Raw genomic sequence first — 19043 nt, forward strand, 5'->3', positions numbered from 1 at the left:
ACACACACACACACACACACACACACACACACACACACACACACACACACACACACACACACACACACACACACACACACACACACACACGTACGTTAAGAAGTCATACAGCATACATAACAGATGTTCACGCAAACACCAACTACGTTTCATTTACCTTCTATTTAAATAATCCTCCAAGAATAAAGTCACAAAATAAACTAATGGGAGTTGAACTAATGTAGCCCCAAACTGAGCAGAGATACCCACAGATGTGACCTCAACCTAACAGATGACATCAACAAACCTATTTCTCTGCTCTGTCCCTGCTATATCCATTCATACATGGTCTCAAATAGACTTCGCCACAAAGTCAGAAAGTGTCTGTTTGAAAAACATCTATAAACAGTCACTTTGGAGCCACAGTTGCCAGCCTCCAGTCTCTGGTTGGTTGGGGCTGCTAAATTTAACATGGCTGTGTATAAATAGGAGCAAAATAGAGAGAGGGTGGACATAGCTGGCTCGCATTGGCCCGGGCTGAAAAACACAACGCTACAACCCCCGATGTCTGGATTGCGGTCGGGCTATCCTGCATTTAAAACTTCATTTTGTGGAAACAGCCATGTCTGTCCCCTCCCTTCTTCATGCCTCACTGTTCCAAACCCACTTGTCTTTTGGTGAAGCTGCTTGGGTCGGGTGGAACTGTGGAGAACATGACGGGTGGATGAGGATGTCTACCTAGCCTTCACTCTTTAGAGACTGATACAGGATGAGTTGTGGATGAGCGTGTCCACATAGCCACAGGGCCCTGTGTCTGAGGAACTGGACATCTGTCTGTTTCACTGACCAGAAGGGGTCTGCCAATACGTCCCGTCCATCGAAGGAGTAGATTGGGATGTTTGGCGGGAATTTGCCTCCACCCCCAGTGAAGATAGACTTGTAGTTACTGAACAAAATGTCGCCCTGTGGATACAGAAAGGAGTAATTGAGTTGCGTTTGACAGTTAATTTTTTAAAGGACCAATGTAGACCTTTTTATCTCAATATTCAATCATTTCTAATAAAAAAATAAACAAAAATAATTTCTTAACAAAGAGCAATTTCTCAAGCAAGAATTTTGCTATTACTGTCTGGGAGTGAATGGGGAGGGGAAAACTGAAAACTAGCTGTTATTGGCAGAGAGGTTAGGAACTCTCTTTCTTATTGGTCTATTAACTCATTTACTGCCTGGTGATGTCACCAGGCAGGCCAAAACTCCATCCCACAAAAACAGGCTGAAAGGTCAGGCGGTCTTGGCAAACAGCTCTTACACTAAAACGGTATTATCACAATTTTCACAATTTCACAGTATTATTCCAACCTCATAGTTTGGAAAAATATATAAAAACACAGGAAAATTACACTTTTGACTGCACTGGGCCTTTATCACTGATCTTAGATGAACCTATGGGAAACAGAAGTTGGCTTACCCTGAGGTTGGTAATGGGGTAGCTCTCCCTGAACTTCTGGGGGACCAGGTCTTTATTAACAGCCCGGGGTTTTGGGGAGGATAGGAAGGCCCGGTAATAAGCGGACAAGCCCATGGCCTTGGCCTGTTCATAACACATCTGGTCTGCTTTGTAGACCCCACCAAAGTTCCCTGTGTGGGGCTGGTTCAGAGCCACCAGTTTGAGCTGAGGACGAGACAGTGGAATAGTGGTCATTCATTAGTCATTAGTATGTATTCTAAACCACCACCTCATTCAGAGTGGTCCTTCGAGCCGGATACTACTCCAGGTGGTCAAGGTATCCAACAAAACTGACACGTGCATATACACAAACAGACACACACACCCACCACTATTCTCATCTCTCTTTGGTCATGGTTTCCAAAACTCGGTCCTTGCCCCCCCTCTGCCCTCCCCAGTGCACGTTTAGCTTTTTGCCGTAGCACCACACAGCTGATTCAAATAATCAAAGCTCGATGATGAGTTGGTAAATTGAATCAGCTGTGTAGTGCTGGGGGGGGGGGGGGGGAGTGCAGGGCTGAGTTTGGGAAACCCTGTCTTAGGTGATGGTCTTGGCAGTGCTGTTGAAATGGGAATGTAGCAGAGTAGCATGGTACAGTCTTCTTTTGTGAAATGTGGATCTAAATCTCAAAACCCAAACCTGGCCTGCCTCGGGCTGTCCTTCAATGACAGCACACAGACAGTCATTTAGTCTAAAAGTGGAATACTCCAAACCACGGCAAAATCAAATTTTGTCTCCAGCTCATTTTGCGGCCAGACTTGAGCCAAACCAATGACTTGCTTTCAAGAACGAATAACAAAGATTCAATTTCAGACTTATTCTCCCTTTACTAGATACAAACTAGAAAGCAGGCAGTTATAAGAAAGTATTTTAACTGTTTCTTTGCTCCAGTGCAAAGATTCATAAGAAAAAGTGGTGAAACAAAAGTTCAAGTAAATATTTGAGTAAGAAAGGATATTCAATAGAAGTGTAAATAAAGACAGGTTTATGTTTTTAAAAACCTTTTATTGTTCCCCTATGAAATAACAAGAGCAAACTTTGCACAGTTGCAAACGCTTAGTCAGTCTTGTCTTAATTTGTCAACAAACTCACCCCATATTTTCTGCCGCTGCCTGGCTGAGCCTAAGGGGGCAAAAGTTTATTACTAACTAGATGCTAAACATAAAAAGCAGCAATCACACAGCATATTCTGCTCTAAGCATCCATTACATGGAGGTCTACAATGCACTTTCACACAATGCATTGATGTCAATGGGAGAATTGTGCAGAAAATTCATGCAGTTGAACATGCACAATCCTCATCTCAACTCTACTGTTTTTACCTCATCATTTAGAAGGAGATTCATTGGGAAGGGGATCAAGTCACCAAGCTGTAGAGACAGAGACACAGATAAACACCAAACACATCAGTTAGTTCCACAGCTCACAGAGACACTATAGAGACATAGAAGAGAGGGACCAGAGATGCTGCTGTACCAGGACTTCCTTCCACCCCTGTTGCACCCGGATGTAGAGTTTGCCTGTCCCCGTGGTGAAGCTTAGGGTCCCCTCGCTGCTGTCTTTCGTCTGTTGCATCATGACCTCGCTGGAAGGAAACGTCTTCAAATAAAATAAAAACATAGAGAGAAACACATTATTCGACTGGAATGAAGTATCGGAATATAGTAATTGTTGGGGAGGCCCTGGCCAGAGTGATTGAGGAAAGGACAGCAATATCTAGCATGGCGGGGGTTATTTGATGACGCGACGGAGCTGACGTGATAATGTAACAAGGATGACATGATGTAACAGAGTTGACATTTTGATGGTATGATGGGATGACATTATGGCGTGATGGGGCGGATATGTGACAGCGTAACGGAGGGGACAGACTGACTGACCATGGCAGAGGTCCCAGGAGGTCCAGCCGGGCCAGTGGGGCCTGGTGGCCCATGGATGGTCACAGCTGGAATTAGAAAAATGAGATACAAGCACAACGGTAAGAATTTCTTATGTGATGCTAGTCACCATATTATACCATACAGAACATTTCACAAAGGGTGCCACCAAGTCTTACCTGAGCCAAAATGAGAGGGTTCTCCGGGGGGTCCGGGAGGCCCTTGGGCGCCTTGAGGGCCAGGTCTCCCATACCCAGGAGTACCAGGAGACCCCGGAACACCTGGATAGCCACGGGGCCCCATAACAGTTTCTCCTTTGGGACCCTGAAACAAACACAGTGCTTTAGTAGATATTTATCTCCAGTATCTTTACATATAATAAGTTAATGGAACATGGTGACTTATTGAACCCCATGATGCTGCGGGGTTACTTAAATGCAGCCAGTAGGGAAAAAATCCCTTATTGTTGCATGCAGCACTTGAATTTGTAAGAACTGGCAAAGCAATGTATTATTTTGCACACAACTTGGATTTCCTTTCAAGTCAATTCTGCCTTTTGCCACCGTGGCCAAGTTCAAAATCCTCATTACTCACACAACCCAAATGCCTATCTAGCACACCATCAAAAGAGGTCAAAGACAACAATAACGCCCTCAAATGAAGTTGACACTGATTATGTACCATCTCATGTGTCTATGTTGTATCGTGATCTTCTCAGTAATTGTAATTGGTCAAAGCTGTGGTGGGTGAGCGTGGCTTTGGAAGCATATGGTCTCAATGGAAATGGGACTCACCACCAGTCCTGATCTCCCAGGCATACCAGGTGAGCCCGGTAACCCGGCCTCCCCCTTTTCTCCCTTGTCCCCCCTGAAGCCATGGTCCCCTTTATTCCCCTGTGGATAGACAGACACACAGACTGTGAGAGCTCCAGAAGTAAACAGCACGCACACACACACACACACACACACACACACACACACACACACACACACACACACACACACACACACACACACACACACACACACACACACACACACACACACACACACACACAAACACACACAGCAGAAACAAATATTCAACTTACCGTAGTTCCTTTGGGAAGCATTGTAACTGCAGGAAAAACACATCATCCATTGATTATTAAAGATGATGCATGAATAACACCTGTGTCCTTACGACAGATTATAACATGTATTCTTTATATTAACAGTAAAGCAAAATCATACTGTAGGTGAACAGTAATAAAGTCTATCGTGACTCACGTGGTGGGGCAGGCATCCCAGGGAAACCCCTCTCCCCCCTGTCCCCTTTGGTCCCAGTTGGAAGACAGTTAGCCCCCCCTACAGGTCACATAGGGAATAACAGGTGAGCGTTTGGCATTCATATCAGAGAATACAGCACAACAAAGTAATTGCAAATGGTTTCATCAAAAGAACACGACTGCCTGCAAAAAGATTAACGCAGCCATGCTTATCTCCTGAGTCCAAGCAGACAAAACAGAAAGTTAGTCTGTTTCTATAAAATCCCACTGTATCAATACTTCTTCTTTGCAGTCACTAAATAATGATCAAAATTGGAAGTACTATCCAAAGGTGCAGAATGATCGGAAATTACTCTTCTTTTATGCATATTTCCTCAAATCAAATATTATTACTGATACATTAAAAAAAAGAATTAAGCACATTGTGTGCAGGATTCATTCATCAGTATCATCACAATCCAATTCAATGTATTCAATACAAAGGCTGGTTCCATTGGTACACAGAAACACTATCCACAACAGAAATAATGAAAGGTGAATACAATGGAACACAACTGATATGAATGTATAGCCTCAATCCACACCAAAGCTCTATCATGGAAGGTCACAACGTCGAAGATGATTACTTAGAAGTAACCTAAAGTTACTTAGGAGTAACCCAACTTCATTCTCTGCATCTCTGCATCTCTGCATGTCCTCAATACTGTAAAAAAGTCTATATATTGTACATGTTATGACACTGATGGGGTGATGTATACTTGTTTGCAGTATTATTTACTGATTACCGGAAACAGCGAACACAATTGCATTCATTTCTCTTCTGATGAAAACAATGTGTTACATTCTGTGAACAGAACACTTTAACAGTGCATTTTGTATTCACTGATGCCATTTGTATTTCAAGTTGAGAACAAAGAAATACCTCTAATTGATTTATTTATGATGTTCTGAAATGTTATGTCATATCCAGAAAGTCCTTCAACTCACCATTTGTTGAGCTCTTAGAACCATTTATCTGAAAAAGTGAAACAAACATGTTAAAAGACATGAGATACATTGGATTTTTCGAAGCAGGAACAAGAACAGCGCTTGTGAAAGGAACATGCATTTCAGACACAAACAAAAACATTGTACATGATGAACAAGACGAATCCAAGACAGCTATTATACTGTATCTACAGTGTATAATATTTCATATTATAAATGACGTTGAGCTCACAGTGGACGAGTTAATCTATCTGTAACAAAATGGAGGGTTAGAAGGATGAACAAAAAAACCCATCTAAAACATGCCAGTGACCACCATCACCCTGGATGAAAGATGCTTTTTCAAGATGGCCCCCATGAAAGACAGGAGATGCTAATCACACTTGGCTCATCTCACTTCTGAAAGACCTTACATAGTAAGTACATTCATTTGGTCGTGTTGTATTTTAGAACACTATTAACCTGGTATTTACTACAAAATTACACGGTTATACAATCTGAAAGGAATTCTTGAAAATTACTACACGTCTCACCAAATACCAGGCAAATACATACTGCAATATAAACAATTGCTTCTGTTTTGACACTAGTGCATCTTCTAAAAATCTAAATATTATAATTTTCATGAATGCTTAATATTCAATCTTGGGGACCATCCTGCATTTTGTTAGTCTTCTCCATGAAACACCAACCTATGGAAGAGCAAACCCACACCACATGACCACCATGTCCATATGACATGCAGCATGCTGGGAGAGATTCTCTATTCACACCTGGAATAGGTTAGGGACCATGGATGCAACATGCACATTCCCCTTTTATGATGGAGAAGTGAGGAAAGATACTACACAGATTAAACAAGTGACTGTGAGACAGAGAGAGAGAGAGAGAGAGAGAGAGATACATGGTGTTTATGTGTGTGTGTTTTTGTGTGTGTGTCTGTGAGTGAGAGAGAGAGAGCGAGAGAGAGACTGATTGTGTGAATGAGTGGTTGAGAGAGAGAGAGCGAGAGAGAGAGAAAGAGAGAGAGAGAGAGAGAGATAAGAGAGAGCGAAAGAGAGAGAGAGAGAGATACAAAGTGTTTGTGTGTGTGTTTTTGTGTGTGTTTCTGTGAGTGAGAGAGAGAGAGAGAGCGAGAGAGAGACTGTTGTGTGCATGAGTGGTTGAGAGAGAGAGAGAGAGAGAGAGAGAGAGAGAGAGAGATACAAAGTGTTTGTGTGTGTGTTTTTGTGTGTGTTTCTGTGAGTGAGAGAGAGCGAGAGAGACTGTTGTGTGAATGAGTGGTTGAGAGAGAGAGAGAGAGAGAGAGAGAGAGAGAGAGAGAGAGAGAGAAGAGAGAGAGAGAGAGAAAGAGAGAGAGAGAATGAGTAATGGAAAGAATGAGTCAGAAAGAAAAGGTATACTCCACAGAGCCAGACAGACAGGCCTGAGCTCAGCCTGCCCACCGCTGTGCTGTCAGTCACTTACGGCCTTTTTGCAGTGTGGTCTGGGAGGGATGGGAAAAACTGTCTTCAAAAAACGTAGGGGAAGAAGAGGACAGTGAGCACAGGAGAGCTACAATACCTGACGATGACATGGACAAACATGGATATAGGAAGGGAGGAGGGGGGGTGGTGGGGGGGGTCAAACTTACTCCTTTGGGGCAGTTGAAAATTCCGGGACGTCCTGGGGGTCCGGGAGGGCCAGGGGGCCCCTGAGAACAGAGAGAGAACAAGAAAGAGAGACAGAGAGGAAGAGAAAGAGGAAAATTAGAGTTGAATGGACAACATACAGGTTCAGAAGTCCAATTCACATCCACCTTGGAGTGATCAAGGTCCTTCTGAATCACTCACCCACAAACCTTCATAGTGAAACAACCCTTGATTTGCACACATGGACTTCAGATATTACCACAAGGGCTCTGCCCTTTTGCCCTCCTATGAGAAAAGTGCCCTTTCAGATTGGTATATTTTTTTTACTAATTTGAATCTTACTTTTAGTCTCTTTTCTCAATATACAATATGAATTGCGATTCTCACGATTCTCAAGATTCTATATGTACTGCGATTTTGTTTGCAATTTGATGTTCCAAACATATTGCTCACTATATGTCTGCTGCAGAGAGACGAGAGAGCATGAGAAAACACGTTTTGATCAGTCAGGGAAATAAAAGTGCTGAAAACATGTTGGCTCACTATCTAAAAAGAAGATGGAGAACAAGCTATAGGAGTTTTGGTGCAGGTACAGCCGATTAGCGCTAGCTAACGCTACCCAAAGTAGCAAAAATATATATATTTACACTATATATACAAAAGTATGTGGACACCCCTTCAAATTAGTTGATTCGGGCTATTTCAGCCACACCCGTTGCTGACAGGTGTATAAAATCGAGCACACAGCCATACAATCTCCATAGACAAACATTGGCATTAGAATGGCCCGTATTGAAGAGCGCAGTGACTTTCAACGTGGCACTGTCAAAAGATGCTACCTTTCCAACTAGTGAGTTTGTCAAATTTCTGCCCTGCTAGAGCTTCCCCGGTCAACTGTAAGTGCTGTTATTGTGATGTGGAAATGTCTAGGAGCAACAACGGCTCAGCCGTGAAGTGGTAGGCCACACAAGCTCACAGAATGGGACCGCCAAATGCTGAAGTGCGTAAAAATCATCTGTCCTCAGTTGCGACACTCACTACAGAGTTCCAAACTGCCTTTCTTGAAGCAACGTCACCACAAGAACTGTTCAACGATAGCTTAATGAAATGGGTTTCAATGGCTGAGCAGCCGCACACAAGCCTAAAATCACCATGCTAAATGCCAAGTGTTGGCTAGTGTTGTGTAAAGCTCGCCCCCATTGGACACTGGAGTAATGGAAACGCTTTCTCTGGAGTGATGAATCACACTTCACCATCTGGCAGTCCGACGGACGAATCTGGGTTTGGCAGATGCCAGGAGAACGCTACCTGCCCGAATGCATAGAGGCAACTGTAAAGTTTGGTGGAGGAGGAATAATGATATGGGGCTAGGCCCCAGTGAAGGGAAAACTTAATGCTACAGCATGCAATGACATTCTTGATGATTCTGTGCTTCCAACTTTGTGGCAACAGTTTGGGGAAGGCCCTTTTTCAATATGACAATGCCCCCATGCACAAAGCGAGGTCCATACAGAAATGGTTTGTCGAGGTCGGTGTGGAATAACTTGACAGGCATACACAGAGCCCTGACCTCAACCCCATCGAACACCTAGGGGATGAATTGGAAGGCAGACTGCGAGCCAGGCCTAATCGCCCAACATCAGTGCCCGACCTAAATAATGCTCTTGTGGCTCAATGGAAACAAGTCCCTGCAGCAATGTTCTAACATCTAGTCAAAAGCCTTTGTAGAAGAGTGGAGGCTGTTATAGCAGCAAATGGGGGACCAACTGCATATTAATGCCCATGATATTGGAATGAGATGGTTGTTGAGCACGTGTCCACATACTTTTGGCCATGTGTATTTTTACAAAATCGATACTTAGATTTTTACAAATTGTTACTTGGAGTAAAATATCGATACAATATAGTCAAAGAATTATTTTGCTATATGTAATTGTAGAAATGTTTTCCCCCATCACTATTTAAGAGTAGTTACATTGTTACATCAGCATAGCTAACAATTAGCTAGCTACTGTAACAAGTTAGCTGATTTACATGATCTACATTCGCTATGATCAGCTGATAGCGGATATATTTGCGTTCTCTGTGAACAGTAGGCTGTTTTTGCACAAAAAAAGGCCTATGCCAGAAATATATATGTTGAAATTTGGCTACATGAACAGTAGAGAGAGATTAATGGGTAAATGTAAAACAATATACAGTACCAGTCAAACGTTTGGACACACGTACTCATTCAAGGGTTTTTCTTTATTTTTACTATTTTCTATATTGTAGAATAATAGTGAAGACATCAAAACTATGAAATAACACATGTGGAATCATGTAGTAACCAAAAAAGTGTTTGGTTTTAGTAGCCACCCTTTCACCGATGACAGCTTTGCACACTCTTGGCATTCTCTCAACCAGCTTCATGAGGTAGTTACCTGGAATGCATTTCAATTAACAGGTGTGCCTTGTTAAAAGTTAATTAGTGGAATTTCTTTCCTTAATGCATTTGAGCCAATCAGTTGTGTTGTGACAAGGTAGGGGTGGTATACAGAAGATAGCGGTCACGTCCTGACCAGTAAAAGGGGTTATTTGTTATTGTAGTTTGGTCAGGACGTGGCAGGGGGTATTTGTTTTATGTGGTTCGGGCTGGTTGTGTTAGTAGTTGGGTGTTTGATTTATTATTCCGGGTTTTGGGCACTGTTCTATGTTAATGTATTTCTATGTTTAGTCTAGTTATTTTGTATCTCTATGTTTAGTTAATTGGGGGTTGGACTCTCAATTGGAGGCAGGTGTTTTCTAGTTGCCTCTGATTGAGGGTCCTATAAATAGGTATGTGTTTGTGTTAGTATTTTGTGGGAGATTGTTCTTGTTTAGCTATGTGTGCCTGACAAGACTGTCAAGTTCGTTTTGTGTTTTGTATACGTTTTTGGTGTTTTTCCTTCTTCACATAAATAAAAGAAGATGAGTGTACATTTTCCCGCTGTGTCTTGGTCTCAACCCTACGACAACCGTGACAGAATCTCCCACCAACCAAGGACCAAGCAGCGGGGTAAGGAGCAATGGAAAAATTATATGAACTATCAGGGGAATTGGACATGGGAGGAGATTATGGACAGGGCTGGACCATGGCACCAGGCTGGGGACTACCGTCTCCCACCGGAGGAGATAGAAGCAGCCAAGGCAGAGAGGCGCCGGTATGAAGCGATATACGTGCCGATAAAGCACGAGAGGCAGCCCCAATAAAAAAAAAATTGGGGGGCACATGGGTAGGTTGGCTAGGCCAGGCAGTAGACCTAAGCCAGCTCCCCATGCTTATTATGGGAAGCAGGTGGAGAAGAAAGCGCCGGACTATGCGGAAGTGCGCACGATTTCGCCCATGCACACGCACAGTCCGGTGCGAGTGATCCCAGCCCCTCGCAAGTGTCGTGCTAGAGTGGGCATCCAGCCTGGAAGGAGGATGCCTGCGCAGCGCATCTGGCCACCGGTGCGCCTCCTAGGTCCAGGCTACCCTACGCCTGCTCTACGCACGGCAACCATCAGGCCCCTGCACAGCCCAGTTTGCCCTGTGCCAGCACTTCGCTCGAGCAGGGCTACTAGTTCCATCCAGCCAGGACGGGTTGTGCAGGAGGTGCGATCGAGCCCGCCAGTGCGCCTCCACGGCTCGGTATATCCAGTACCAGCACCACGCACCAGGCCTCCAGTGCGTCAGCCCAGTCCAATTCAGCCTGTTCCCGCTCCTCGCACTAGCCTTAAAGTGCGTGTCTCCAGTCTGGTACCTCCACTACCAGCCCCACGCACTAGGCTTCCAGTGCGTCAGCCCAGTCCCGAGCTTCTGACGACAGTACTCCATCCAGAGTGTCCGACGACAGTGCCCCGTCCAGAGTGTCCGACGACAGTGCCCTGTCCAGAGTGTCCGAAGACAGTGCCCCGTCCAGAGTGTCCGACGACAGTACCCTATCCAGAGTGTCCGGCGACAGTGATCCGTCCAGAGTATCCGGCGACAGTACCCCATCCAGAGTATCCGGCAACAGTGTATAGTCCGGAACCGAGTGAGACGGCCTACAGTCCGGAACCGAGTGAGACGGCCTACAGTCAGGAACCGAGTGAGACGGCCTACAGTCAGGAACAGAGTGAGACGGCCTACAGTCAGGAACCGAGTGAGACGGCCTACAGTCAGGAACCGAGTGAGTCTGCCTACAGTCAGGAACCGAGTGAGACGGCCTACAGTCAGGAACCGAGTGAGACGGCCTACAATCAGGAACCGAGTGAGTCTGCCTACAGTCAGGAACCGAGTGAGACGGCCTACAGTCAGGAACCGAGTGAGACGGCCTACAGTCAGGAACCGAGTGAGACGGCCTACAGTCAGGAACCGAGTGAGACGGCCTACAGTCAGGAACAGAGTGAGACGGCCTACAGTCAGGAACCGAGTGAGACGGCCTACAGTCAGGAACCGAGTGAGACGGCCTACAGTCCGGAACCGAGTGAGACGGCCTACAGTCAGGAACCGAGTGAGACGGCCTACAGTCAGGAACCGAGTGAGACGGCCTACAGTCAGGAACCGAGTGAGACGGCCTACAGTCAGGAACCGAGTGAGACGGCCTACAGTCAGGAACCGAGTGAGTCTGCCTACAGTCAGGAACCGAGTGAGACGGTCTACAGTCAGGAACCGAGTGAGTCTGCCTACAGTCCGGAACCGAGTGAGTCTGCCTACAGTCAGGAACCGAGTGAGTCTGCCTACAGTCCGGAACCGAGTGAGACGGCCTACAGTCAGGAACCGAGTGAGTCTGCCTACAGTCAGGAACCGAGTGAGTCTGCCTACAGTCCGGAAACGAGTGTGTCTGCCTACAGTCCAGAGCTCCTAGAGTCGTCCTACAGTCCAGAGCTCATAGAGTCGTCCTACAGTCTAGAGCTTATAGAATATAGTACAGGGTCTACAGTGACGTGTCAGACAGAGGTATTTGGGAGGAGTGGACTGGTCAGGGGGTGGTCTTAGGCCCGAGCCTAAGCCACCTCCAATGTAGGAGGTTTGGGGAGGGGGGGGGTGTATGCACGAGTGCCCTCGGTGACGTCAGCCACCCTCCCTTCCCTCCCTTTAGTTTAGGGGATTTATTTTTGTTTTGGGGTGATTTTTGTTTATTTGTGTGAGGTGCATCCGGGGTCTGCACCTTTGGGGGGGTACTGTCACGTCCTGACCAGTAAAAGGGGTTATTTGTTATTGTAGTTTGGTCAGGACGTGGCAGGGGGTATTTGTTTTATGTGGTTCGGGCTGGTTGTGTTAGTAGTTGGGTGTTTGATTTATTATTCCGGGTTTTGGGCACTGTTCTATGTTAATGTATTTCTATGTTTAGTCTAGTTATTTTGTATCTCTATGTTTAGTTAATTGGGGGTTGGACTCTCAATTGGAGGCAGGTGTTTTCTAGTTGCCTCTGATTGAGGGTCCTATAAATAGGTATGTGTTTGTGTTAGTATTTTGTGGGAGATTGTTCTTGTTTAGCTATGTGTGCCTGACAAGACTGTCAAGTTCATTTTGTGTTTTGTATACGTTTTTGGTGTTTTTCCTTCTTCACATAAATAAAAGAAGATGAGTGTACATTTTCCCGCTGCGTCTTGGTCTCAACCCTACGACAACCGTGACAATAGCTCTATTTGGTAAAAGACCAAGTCCATATTATGGCGAGAACAGCTCAAATAGGCAAAGAGAAACAACAGTTTCAGAAACAACAATTACTTTAAGACATGAAGGTCAAAAACCATCAAGTGCTATGATGAAACTGGCTCTCATGAGGACTGCCACAGAAAAGGAAGACCCAGAGTTACCTCTGCTGCAGAAGATAAGTTAATTAGAGTTAACTGCACCTCAGATTGCAGCCCAAATAAATGCTTCACAGAGTTCAAGTAACAGACACATCTCAACATCAACTGTTCAGAGGAGACTGCGTGAATCAGGCCTTCATGGTCGAATTGCTGCAAAGAAACCACTACTAAAGGACACCAATAATAAGAAGAGACTTGCTTGGGCCAAGATACACGAGCAAAGGACATTTGACCAGTGGAAATCTGCACTTTGGTCTGATGAGTCCAAATTTGAGACTTTTGGTTCCAACGCAGAGACCCAGAGTAGGTGAACGGATGATCTCCGCATGTGTGGTTCCCACCGTGAAGCATGGAGTTGTGATGGCGTGGGGGTGCTTTGCTGGTGACATTGTCTGGGATTTATTTAGAATTCAAGGCACACTTAACCATTTGGTTTGCGCTTAGTGGGACTATCATTTGTTTTTCAACTGGACAATGACCCCAAACACACCTCCAGGCTGTGTAAAGGCTATTTGACCAAGAAGGAGAGTGATGGAGTGCTGCATCAGATGACCTGGCCTCCACAATCACCCAACCTCAACCCAATTGAGATGGTTTGGGATGAGTTGGACTGCAGAGTGAAGGAAAAGCAGCCAACAAGTGCTCAGCATATGTGGGAGCTCCTTCAAGACGGTTGGAAAAGCATTCCTCATGAAGCTGGTTGAGAGAATGCCAAGAGTGTGCAAAGCTGTCATCAAGGCAAAGGGTGGCTACTTTGAAGAATCTAAAGTATAAAATATATTTTGATTTGTTTAACACTTTTTTGGTTACTACATGATTCCTTATGTGTTATTTCATATTTTTGATGTATTCACTATTATAGTAAAAATAAAGAAAAAACATTGAATGAGTAGGTGCGTCCAAACTTTTGACTGGTACTGTATATACTGTAAGGTCTGGTTAAGATTGGTCAGTCAGTTAAACCAACAGTGAAAGTGTCTAAGACACCACAGCACATGGACAGACCCGAAAAACAAGCACACTGTTGCTTCATCGCACACAGAGGATGGGCCAGGGACTTCTGACACATGTTGAGGAAAGATGTCTTGTTAAAAGTCAACAAAAGCTATTTTATTTACGGGGTGCTTTCAAGTGCCCGTCGATAAATAAGCCGGTTGTTTTCATCGCATGTTGGGGTTGTCTGGGCACGAGACTGCCTGTTAAACAACTAATCCCAATGCCAACGTGTCGACTGGCATCTTTACCAGCTGTGTGGTGAGTCGGTGTCAGACGGTCAACCATGTGGTTCATGGGCCGTGTGTGGTCTAGGTCTAATATTCGGTGGTGGCTGAGTTGGAATGGAAAGGAATGGAAAGTGGCAAGGCACCAAACAGTTGCAGTATCGTTTGGCTCTGGCTAGGGGGCACCACCTTCAGATGGCAATAGAGCAGTGGTTCTCAAACCTTTGTGACTGTGACCCATCTAAAGAGGGAGGGAAGAAGGGAGAGGGTTCAACTCACCGACACAACCACAGCGTCTCCTCGGTCTCCTTTATGCCCACTAATTCCAGGACGACCCTGTAGCGAGAGACACACCACATCACCAACGGTCCAATGCATTGGAGTGATATGATCATAGTCTGTAGTGCTGTTTTATTTGTGTAACCCAATGGAGTGCCATTGGGTTTGAAGAACACACTATATGTGATTTTTTTTGTTTGTTACTGCTATTGTTATCGGTCTACGATGTTAAATGAATGGCTCAAATGAAAACGTGAGGTACTGTACTTACCGGACGACCAGGATAGCCATATTCTCCTTTGGGTCCTTCTGGCCCAATGGGACCCTGTAAAAAAACAACAACAAAGGAACCTTTGAAGGACCAGAACTGTTTCTCTTTTGTATTTCTCCCGTCAGCAGGTGCACTGCGGATGAGGATACATCACAGGTCCGTAGTACGCCTGAAAATATGCATTGGCTGGATAGGGGGCCTAGAAGCAGGCATGTATGTGCGTATGGACTTGGCCTGATAAAAATGTTCCAAAACACTTTGAATGAAAGCAGCTGCGGCAACACAAAGAAGGGGGGGGGGTTAGTTACTACAAAGGGATTACTCCAAACTCAGTGTAGGGAACAACAACCCCCCTCCACACACCACCACACACACACACACACACACACACACACACACACACACACACACACACACACACACACACACACACACACACACACACACACACACAGAGCTGTATTGGCAACATAACACACACATGCACACGAGAGTCAGTTGTTTATTATAGGTCCGTTATCAAACTGAGAAACCAATAAAGTCTTACCATCACGCCAGCTGGTCCAGGTACACCACGATCGCCCTGCGAAGGAGTCAGGAAACAAAGTGAGTGTCTGACACAACTAGAGCCCAGGCAGCCAATGTGAACTTTGACCTAGGAAGTAGTGTGTGTAAGACTTACCCTGATCCCTTTGGGCCCCTGTGGCCCTGTGAGTCCAGACATCATAGTCACATCAGCGGCAACCATGACCCCTGGCTCACCCTTCTCGCCCTGCAAACACACACACACACACACACACACACACACACACACACACACACACACACACACACACACACACACACACACACACACAATAAGATGATATGAATACTGTCCACACACTTGCAGTCAGATTACAAACATGCATACACACACACGCACACACACACACACACACACACACACACACACACACACACACACACACACACACACACACACACACACACACACACACACACACACACACACACACATGAACCCAAGGGTAATGTGCAGCACATGCATGTTGAGGCACCTTGAGCCCCTCTCAGAGAAAGGATAACATTAGATAATAATCTCATTCATGTTGTTCCATGGGCCTAGACTGAATCAGTTATATATTGTCTATGGCTGCACAGTCTGGAACAAATTAGCAGGCTTTCACACATCAATAGTGTGCAGCAACCGGGGTCGTAGCTTTAATCATGAGCACTGGTGTTTAGTTTCACACACTTTTAATTGATTGGAATCCAAAAGGCTTTGAGCCTGTATATTAGATGTCCATTCAATCCTGTTTGGAAAAGGCCCCTATAGCAAAAGGTTATGCTATAGTAAACCCTGCTATAGTTAACCTCTAGTTGAGTTCTTAAACCCAAAACAAAGACAGATAACACAAACACACACATACCTTTAGGCCTGGAGGCCCCATGATACCTGTCATCCCCAAGTCCCCCTTTGGACCCTGTGGCCCCTGGGAATAATCATAGTCAGTGAATAGATAATGTATTAATAATGGAAATAAATAAACATTAATAATGAATTAAAACAGAGTCACTGAAACAGTCAGCTGCAGTGTCTCTATCAGTATGTCCCTGTCTGATTGCACTGTATAAAGTTTGCACTGTCAAGTTCATGCCAGAAGTGTGGGCCGCATAATTGTATATTTTGCAATAGAGAAAGGACAGACATAATACATTGGTACTGTAACCTACCAGCAGATCCTCTGAGCAGCAAGAGAGAAAATCTGATTTGTTTGACTATTTGTCAGTTATTCACCCGTACAAAAAACAACAGTCTGTTTCAAGGAATTATCTAATGTTTATGTACCAAGAAATCCAACAAACTTAACTACACACTGTAGAATTAACCTCCATATCAGTCACAGATAAATACCTCAACATGCATCTCTTATAACCTGGACCTAATTGTCCGTGGGACACACAAACCACTTTTTGATGAGCATGCATGACAGATATCGTTACAGCAATTTGAAGCAAATCTTTGATATGATTCCAGCCATTTCTCAACATAATTGCTCTGGGAGAGCGAGTACGCCGAACCCAAAACAATACAAAAGGAGTTCTGCTATGCTATCTTGTTAATGCAAAAAACGGAGAGTTTTTAAAGAGCACCGTGAAGGCAATTGTAATCTCAAAAGATATTAACTGAAGTTAACAATGTGTTGCTCCGTGACCATTTTATGGGTGCACTTGCTTCAACTCTCGCCTGTGAAATGCTTTGTGTCACTGTTGAAGGACACACACACACACACACACACACACACACACACACACACACACACACACACACACACACACACACACACACACACACACACCACAAGCCTAAGTCTACTCACCCTGGGCCCCTGAGATTCCAGCACTCCTGAGAAGTTAAACACACCCTCTGTATTGTTGAGCAGGAGCTGAGGAGTACAGAGAGGAGAGGCGGTGACATCACTATCTACATCCACATTAAAACGGTCCCATCTGAGCTCATCAGTAGGGGTGATAACAATGTCATTTGTAACACTTGTAATTGCTCTAATAACAGCTAATTACTGTATAATATTAGCCAATAAAATTTGCCTCCCGGAACTGAGATTAGTAGTAATTTGAAGGGATTAAGTCATATTATACTGCCATTAGTGTGGTGTTAAAATTACAGCTGAGTAACTCAATAAATCAGAAGTAAACTGGATAACTGTCCTCGTAAAGAAACACTCCTTAGCCCCTAGGCCCTAGCCCCTAGTCCCTAGCCCCTAGGTCCTTCATGAGGTTGATCCACTTACATCCTGGAGGTTGATGACTGGTCCTGGAGGCCCGGGAGGTCCTGGAGGGCCGGGGAAACTGAGGCCATTCTGACCTCTCTCTCCCTAACACACAGAACATAGAACACAGTGTTAGAAGAACTAAGAACAGGGCCAGCTTGGTTGGCTCCAGAAGGCCAGTCGAAATCGATGATCTCATAACATATTGACATGAATGGAGTCAGCAGGAGTGATACTGTACCTTTGGTCCCATATCACCGCTGTCCCCCTTCACTCCCTGCATGGAAGAAAGGGCAAACACTATAACGACTAAACATAACTGAGACCTGAGATCATTTTATGAGGAACCTATGACAACAAATGTAAAGGGTATAAAGACAGATTACAATATTTTAAAATCAAAAGAAGTTCAAAAGAAAAGGCAAATAGAGGAGATTGAATAGGTCAGTAAAAGGCAGGTGAAGTACTGACTGTGTGCCCTGGCAGTCCGTCCAGCCCAGAGGACCCTGCTGCTCCCGGAGCACCAGGCTCCCCCTAGAGGAACAGAGATGAAATTGATGGATTATTTATTAGGATCACCATTAGCTATTGCTCATGTAGCAGATACTCTTCTTGGGGCCCACACAAAACATAAAAGAACATTATTTAGAACATTAGTAGACAAAAACAGTATCAAGTTAAAATAAGAGAGTTTTTAGATCTGTTTGAGATGCTAGTGAGTGTCCAACCCACAAAATTGAGGAACAACTCCAACTAACTACCTCATCTGCGTACCTATGGTAGTAGACCTCATCAATGAGTGATACTTCTGAAAACCTTTTTATCGTAATGAGTAGATTGTATGTATAGAATTACTCTTTTCATTTTCATTCGGTCATCAACGAGGTCCAGAAGGCCACACTGAAAATTGGTTATATTTCCTTGATGTCAAAATTTGCAAAAAATAGTCCTCTATTCATCATTTTGGGAATTTTCGATGCCCCCTGACTGTCTAGTGATTATTAGAGAGCTGGACAGTCAAGAAACTGTATGAATGTAGGTCCATTGTCATTTATACACAGTTTTGATTTAGTTTTAAGTATATTGAGTTTTTTCCCCTCTCCCATTTAAAAAAATATATATAAAAGTATGTCCAAACCTTCGACTGGTACTGTATATGGTACTGTATATGGTACTGTATATACCTACCAGTCAAACGTGTGGATACACCTACTCATTCAAGGGTTTTTCTTTATTTTTGCTATTTTCTACATTGTAGAATAATAGTGAACACATCAAAACTCTGAAATAACATACATGGAATCATTTAGTAACCCAAAAGGTGTTGAACAAATCAAAATATATTGCCTTGATCACAGCTTTGCACACTCTTGGCATTCTCTCAATCAGCTTCATGAGGAATGCTTTTCCAACAGTCTTGAAGGAGT

General features: G+C 44.4%; 1 protein-coding gene across 3 annotated transcripts in view; it reads right to left on the reverse strand.

Annotated features, from left to right (window-relative positions):
- Positions 1-19043, reverse strand: part of LOC106590282 (collagen alpha-1(XVIII) chain) — an 81814-nt gene that overhangs the window by 1420 nt on the left and 61351 nt on the right. For 2 of the 3 annotated variants that reach the window (XM_014181123.2, XM_014181122.2), the window contains exons 20-41: positions 18088-18150; positions 17858-17893; positions 17638-17721; positions 17206-17271; positions 16255-16317; positions 15504-15593; positions 15369-15404; positions 14822-14875; positions 14551-14607; positions 7252-7311; positions 7086-7127; positions 5619-5646; positions 4633-4710; positions 4455-4480; positions 4159-4257; positions 3544-3688; positions 3368-3432; positions 2964-3086; positions 2810-2857; positions 2580-2609; positions 1448-1651; positions 827-942 (exon numbers count right to left, since the gene is read on the reverse strand). In XM_014181123.2, coding sequence (XP_014036598.1) covers positions 827-942; positions 1448-1651; positions 2580-2609; positions 2810-2857; positions 2964-3086; positions 3368-3432; positions 3544-3688; positions 4159-4257; positions 4455-4480; positions 4633-4710; positions 5619-5646; positions 7086-7127; positions 7252-7311; positions 14551-14607; positions 14822-14875; positions 15369-15404; positions 15504-15593; positions 16255-16317; positions 17206-17271; positions 17638-17721; positions 17858-17893; positions 18088-18150 — 1613 coding nt within the window. The remainder of the gene's footprint in view (positions 1-826; positions 943-1447; positions 1652-2579; positions 2610-2809; positions 2858-2963; positions 3087-3367; positions 3433-3543; positions 3689-4158; positions 4258-4454; positions 4481-4632; positions 4711-5618; positions 5647-7085; positions 7128-7251; positions 7312-14550; positions 14608-14821; positions 14876-15368; positions 15405-15503; positions 15594-16254; positions 16318-17205; positions 17272-17637; positions 17722-17857; positions 17894-18087; positions 18151-19043) is intronic. The other variant, XM_014181124.2, reaches the window with a different exon arrangement.

Source organism: Salmo salar, chromosome ssa29, assembly GCF_905237065.1.
Source record: "Salmo salar chromosome ssa29, Ssal_v3.1, whole genome shotgun sequence".
Taxonomy (NCBI): domain Eukaryota; kingdom Metazoa; phylum Chordata; class Actinopteri; order Salmoniformes; family Salmonidae; genus Salmo; species Salmo salar.